The 6693-nt window shown below is 45.1% G+C and overlaps 1 protein-coding gene across 1 annotated transcript; it reads right to left on the bottom strand.

The window, feature by feature from the left end:
- Window positions 1-1081: 1081 nt before the first annotated feature.
- Window positions 1082-3842, bottom strand: LOC133898409 (probable 2-oxoglutarate-dependent dioxygenase SLC1). Its single transcript, XM_062339091.1, has 4 exons — window positions 3338-3842; window positions 2998-3245; window positions 2086-2419; window positions 1082-1474 (listed from the first exon to the last, which is right to left on the bottom strand). Exons 1-4 carry the CDS (start codon window positions 3830-3832, stop codon window positions 1214-1216), a joined length of 1338 nt encoding a protein of 445 aa, XP_062195075.1. The 5' UTR covers window positions 3833-3842; the 3' UTR covers window positions 1082-1213.
- Window positions 3843-6693: the final 2851 nt, after the last annotated feature.

Below are 6693 nucleotides of genomic sequence, written 5' to 3'. Positions count from 1 at the left end.
TTTGCTTGGTGCAGAGGCTCAAACAGTGTTCCATTTCAAAATAAAGCTTACTTCATCTGAAAAATCATCCAACTTAAGTAATGTAATTCGCATCACATCAATGTTTGGTTTGGGGCAACCTTGCCAGATGCATGATTGATTATTAATTCCATGTCGTCGATCCATCCTCCATCCATCTATCGATGAACAAATTTGTCAAACCCTTCGGACGCCACACATAAAATTGCACCGGGACGAACTGCCTGGGAACGAAACGATATATAGTCAAATGGTATCATATTATCTGTCATTGACGTCAATGAATAGTCTGTCCTGTGCTGTTCTTCGTTGAGCTTTAAGATCGGCCGGTCGAAATTTTCTAATGTGGCTGACCTAGCATACCTCCAATCTTTTTCAAACAATAACGTGGCAATCCCTCCTTGGCCAATGACTCTTTGACCCTGTTATATAATTCTCATTGTACGATCTTTTTAGGAGGCAAATTAAAGTCGTAGTAGAGCAGTTGTTCGCTGTGAAATATAGAATTGATCCTTGGCCCATCTATTTGGTTGAAATCGCCGTTTGTTTGCTGGCTTTGTCGACATTTTTGCAATGTCAATGTGCATGCATCGCTAGCTGTTAATAGTTTTTTCCCCGAGCAGTGACGTCTCTTGCCAGTTATAATCTCTTGAGAGATGCATGTTTACGTACATTCCTTGCTGCTGCTTGCAAGTTGAGAGATGATCGACAGCATGAGCAATGCGTTCCGACTTGAAATATCAACAAACTAAAGTTTACACTGTTGCATTAGACAATTAACCAGAATGCTTATATGCATGTAGGCATGCGCATGCACGCATTACATCTTAATTCTATGACATGATAATACATCATATTTAACACACTTGAAACAGTAACCAAGCTTGGTGATATTAAATTATTAACTCACCACGTACTTGCTGAACAGTAAGAGCATTTGTGTTTGTTTCGGAACTTAGCTGTATCGCCGAGGTTGTCGGTTGTGGATGCAGAGGCTTCTCTTATTATTAAACAAAAGGTATATATATCTATCACCAAGAACCAAGTCAACGCAACCCTGGGATGAATGCAACCTCTAGCCAAGACTGGTCAAGCTTGAGGGAGATTAATTTTATTTGTCGATTAGATTAAGATCGAAATACATTATAGTATAAGCTACCAGCTGCAGTTAGCTGATTATTGAGTGGTTAATCAGCTAGCTTATAGCAGCAGGCAGCTTCCTTGACTGGAGGAAGGTCTTGTGCTTGCCCTCAGCGGACGCGAGGTAGGCGAGGAAGGTGGCGAAGTCCGTGTCCATGTACCGCCGCGGGCTGCGCTCGTCGTCCACCAGCTCCGCCGCCGGCCCGATCACCCGCTCCGCCGGCACGCTGTGGAACGACGCCACCGAGATGCGCGGCTGCGTCGAGTTCACGCGCACCCGGTGCAGCACGCTCTTGTACCGCCCGTTGCTGTAGATCTGCATGCATGAGCGAGGCACATCAATCTCTAAACAAATTCAACGCCAAAACTTATGTATAATGCCCCAATATGCATAAAACCAGGTTGAGCTGGAGACCCATGCATCATTGTGTTTTATTTTATTTTTTGTTCCCATTCTCCACCTCAACTAATTAAATCCAACTAATTCTGGAGAAACGACAATATATAACTACTTCCACTAGCTAGCCAGGATAAGATAAAGTATATATAATGCAGTAATCAACACATGTAATATATGCTGTTTAGGGAGCTAGCCAGCTCGTCACTGCTGCTCTTTGACATGTAATGGGGCGTTCATCCTATTGGCTGACGAGATGATCTAACACCTTTTACGCATTTGACTAATTCGTGATGTATCTGACTGTCCTTTAATCTTTATATCGACCGTGGCAGAAAAGTCAAAGTTGCGCTAGCACTTTTTTAAGATCGATTATATTTCACGTACAAGCCAAAAGTGATTGGCTAGCTTGATGCTGTCAATGCAAGTATCATTAATGCGAATGCAGAAACTTTTGGTTAGTACAAAAGTACGACGTGTATAGTACCGTCAGGTACGACGTGTGCATATAGGCACACGTAGGTACGTACCTCGAGATGGTCGCCGACGTTGACGACGAATGATCCCGGTATGGGCTCGACGGTGAGCCAGCGGCCGTCGTGCATGACCTGGAGGCCCTCCACGTGGTCCTGCAGCACCAGCGTGAGGAGGCCGTAGTCCGAGTGCGGCGGCATCCCCAACGTCAGCTCCGGCTGCGGGCATGCCGGGTAGCAGTTCACCGTCATCATCTGCGACGACCCCGCAGTCAGCTCCCCCAGCAAGCAGCCGCCGCCGCCGCAGGGGATGCCAAGGACCTCCAGGGCCGCCTCCATGAGCTCCATGAACAGCCCATGGTTCGCCGTGGCGTACCTGGATGCCACCTCCCTGCATGATCAAGCACGCACGTCGTACGTTATGCACACGATCGAAGTCTTAATCAGTTGATTGCCCGTAACCCGGAAAGTCACTTACTTGTGACAAGAGTAAGTAGCACAAACATTTTTTACTTAAAAGGGGGCTTATTAGTTTGCACCGAGGAGGAAGTCTCACAAAGTAACTAAATTTATGTCCATGATTAGATTTTGCTTCATCTGCGAAACTGACTAGCTAATAATTCTAATTAGCACGTACTGCACCCTCCAGTCACAAAATAGTATCGTTTTTTAACAACACTATTTTAACCATTAATTACTGATATAGATTATATGTAAAACAAAACAAATTATGATATTGTAAAAATATTTTTGAAGACAAATCTAGCTATACCATTTTTAAAAATCAATACAAATATTCAAAAGAATATTGAAGTCAAAGTTTGGACATGTTCACTACACGCTACTGACCAGAGTGCTAAATATTTATTGTTTGCTGGGGACCATGTTAACGATGAAGGAAATACGCAGTGTTACATGATGCAAGCAAGAAAGCTGATTGGGAATGAGACAACGATATGAAGCTAGTACCTGAGGTCTGTGGGGGTGTCGGGCCATGACTGGACCACGGCGTGGAGCGGCTGGCAGACGAGCTTGAGGAAGTCGCGCCAGCAGAACACGGCGTCGTTGGCCTGGTTGAAGCTGGTGCCGTACCTCACCGTGGCCCGGACGTCCGGCGACATGTACCGCGCCCGCTCGGCGAACGGAAGCTCGAAGAACCGCCGCGCCACGTCCAGCATCCCGCCACTGACGTCGCTCTCCACACCATGGTTCACCACCTGCGCTTGCATGCACAAATGCAATTAGGCAAGCTGACGTCGCATGCATGCATGGAGCAGTCGCGCGTAGGCATGCTCGAGTGACCGGTCACCTGAAAGAATCCGTATTCCCGGCACGCGGCGTCGAGCGTCTCCAGCACGGCGACGCGCTGGGAGGGGTCACGGAGGCGCGCCAGGTTGACGACGGGGAGCTTCACCCTGCAGAGGCCGCCGTCGTCGTCGTCCTTGACGGCCTCGGTGGCGGCGCCCGGGCGGTCGGAGGGCGGCAGGACGTACCTGTCGGGCAGCCTGGTAATGCCGCTGTCGGAGAGGTGCCTGACGCCTTTATTGAGGCAGTACGATTCTTGCTCGCTCCTGCCGCTGTCCATGTCTTCCTCCTCCTCCTCCTCCTCCTCCTGGTGCTGCTGCTCGGCTACCTGTGTGTTGGCGGCTTGCTGCTGCTGCTGCTGCTGCAGCTGGCGGTCTCCGACGTTGGCCATGTCAACGATCGCCATTAGCGCGGCAACCAAGCTCGAGGTCATAGGTAGCCGCTCGAGCTTTGCACTAACAGCTAGCTGTGGCTTTAGATTTCTAGCTTGGATTGACATCGTGCAAATGTCGAGATGGAGAACTATTTATAGAAGACGATGGAGAGCAGGAAAAGAGGACGCGAGCGACTGCTCTGAAACCGGACATGGTTTGGTTTCGTCTCTCTCTCCAGTCGGTTTCTGCAGCAGGTCTCTGGGTTGTTTTGTTTGTTTGTTTATGCATTCCGTTGACCAGTCAATCATAATTCTGCGTCGGGCATAAAATAATGGGTGAAACGTGGATAGGCGTGCGTGCGTGCGTGCGAGGCCCTTGAGCTGACTCGGTACGTATAAAATAAATAAATAAGCTGGGCGGGCTGGCCTTACGTGGACAACATATATACCATGAACGACAATACGGCGCTGGTATTTAATTATTCAATTATCTAGAAAAGAAACATATTTGATAGTGCAGCGTACATTAAGGAGAATTATATTTTGAGGGCATAGCATGCGTGATGTCATTGGTCGAGTACATTTGCATACATATAAGAAACAGTAACATGCATGTACAGTAAGGTCCATGATAATTGAACGCACCAGCACAGCTAGCAAAACTGCATGCAATCCATCTGGAGGGCTACAATTATATATTGTCCAAATTAAACAAAGTCCTTGGTATCTTGGGCAAGCTAGTTTGCTGCCGTGAATTTTTATTTTTTAATCATTTTCGAAAATATTTTTACAAATAGACCTTTTGGTAATTTAGTCCAAAAATGGACCATTTTCATGGCACCAACATCTTTGACGCTGTTTTTTATTGCACAGCGCCAGTTTTACTAAGATAGTGAAAAGACGTGTAAGATGTATCTGTAATAAACATCTCAATCGAACTTTACAATCATACTGGCCGAATACTTCACTCAGCAGTGATAACCTCTTTAACTGTCGGTCCACAAAGCCGATGGTGATAGTCCCTGACTATCACTATCCGTTACCTACTGCCGACTCAAAACTAGCAGTGAAGAGAATTTCTGTATTAGTGTTGTCTTCCTTCAAGGAGAATACGAATACCCCCACGACCGTCTCTCTCTCTCAAAGAAAAGATCAGAAGCTTAATTGTTAGCAATGGCGATCGATGGAAGACATATGTTACAGTCCAGGTTTTGATTTGGTCGAGGGATCCCGGGAACACAAGATAAGTGTTGGTCGGTCGGCACCAAAAAAGACGTGAGGTGGCTGTTGGAATGTGTCGAGTTTAAATTAGATGGTTAGGGATAGAGTTATAGTTAGATTGTATTTTTAGGTCTATAAATATTGAGTATATCGTTGTAACCGTAGTCATGCCTCTGAGAATTTAGATCGATACATGAATACTGAGGAGGAGCATCTTTTAAAAAATATTATGTCTTAGTATCGTTCATCTTGTATTTGGCTGTGTGATCTTAGTAATTCTTCGGCATACTCTAAGCATGGGGTTGCCTCAACTGGATATTATCATGCTTTTTCCAACGCGTCCAAGATCTTTGCCATCGATCTCACCTGATCCAGTGCCTCTTTTCGTAATATCGCTAGTACTAGGCTTAGTAGGCTAATATATATTTCGGAGAATTAAAAGCGTTATTTAAAATCGCAAGGAAAATTGTTCTTAGCTGCTCTCCTTGGCTCATCAAATAAGGTTGCTTGCATCCATCTCTCTATAAAAGATTTTCTGGCATTGTTAGATAAAAAGGTTTTCTGACCAAATAGCAACGTATGCATGCACGGCAACTCGATTGACAAATTCTAAAAACTTTTTTTAACAGTGCGACCTAATTTACACTATCTATATTGGATGTCTTAGGGCAGAATCCCCGCCGAGACTCAACTTGGAGTAGAGTCGAGCCCCATGCTCCGTGCGTGTCCACGAGTAAGCCGAGAAAATCTTTAGCTGGCGCATACTTATGCGAGCACCTACGCTCGAACACGGGCGGCTCGGGAGCGACGCTCTGTCCTTGCCAACTGAGCTGGCGCTCAGATGTAACTCTAAAAACTCTAGAAACATAAGTTGATATTATGAGATTCGTTATAAAAAATAATATTATAGTATATAACACTTTCTATTTAAAATAATATATTTTTATAAATATTATTAGTTAACTTATTGTATTGAAGATCTAATAGATTTATATTTAGAATCAGATAGAGTAGTATATATGACGAGATGAAGTAGGCCTTGTGACACGACTTATTAAGTCGATCCAAGAACAAAATATGGTGGCCTTTCTTTCCCATGAAGGACACTCCATCTTTTTCTCTTAGAAGGAAAAGGATCGTCGCATCATTGAGCACTATCTAGCGGCATATTTGACTGATCTTGATCGAGCCTGGCCAGCGCGACACGTGTGCCTAACAGAGATGCTAAAGCTATACAGCTACGTAGCTGCTGGTGTACGGCTTAAGAGCGTCTATGACAAGCTAGCTAGCCGTGCGATGCCTTTCCAAAGAATAAGCATCTCGAGCGTACACGTGGCCACACATCTGCTTATGGAACAATTACCAGTAGTGGCTACACTTACGAATGCCTCTCTTTAGACCAGAAGGGCCTCTAGATAAAGTTATGAATGCTTGCTTTCGGCGACGAATGTGTTTTACTTTTATTGAAAAAAATCCGTAGATAATTTAATTTATACGACAGTACAGATTAAGTAATGACTTCTTGAGCTACTCATTAGCTATATTAGATAAATTATTCATTACCCTTTGACTGATTTCTGTGCATAGGTAGGCTCGTCGTCTCTTTATTTATTCCACGCATTGCCTTATATTGTGGAGGACGTACGTAGTGGTAGCTAAGCTTGCTTGCGGTCCAGCTTGAAGGCGAGATCTCCGGAGAAATCCTTGTCATCCAAACAGGGGTCAGAGTGTTCTTGTTGGCAGTGTGCTCACAGTCACAGAGCATG

This window comes from Phragmites australis, chromosome 18 (assembly GCF_958298935.1).
Source record: "Phragmites australis chromosome 18, lpPhrAust1.1, whole genome shotgun sequence".
In the NCBI taxonomy this organism is placed as follows: domain Eukaryota; kingdom Viridiplantae; phylum Streptophyta; class Magnoliopsida; order Poales; family Poaceae; genus Phragmites; species Phragmites australis.
This window is presented reverse-complemented; position numbering and strand designations above follow the sequence as displayed.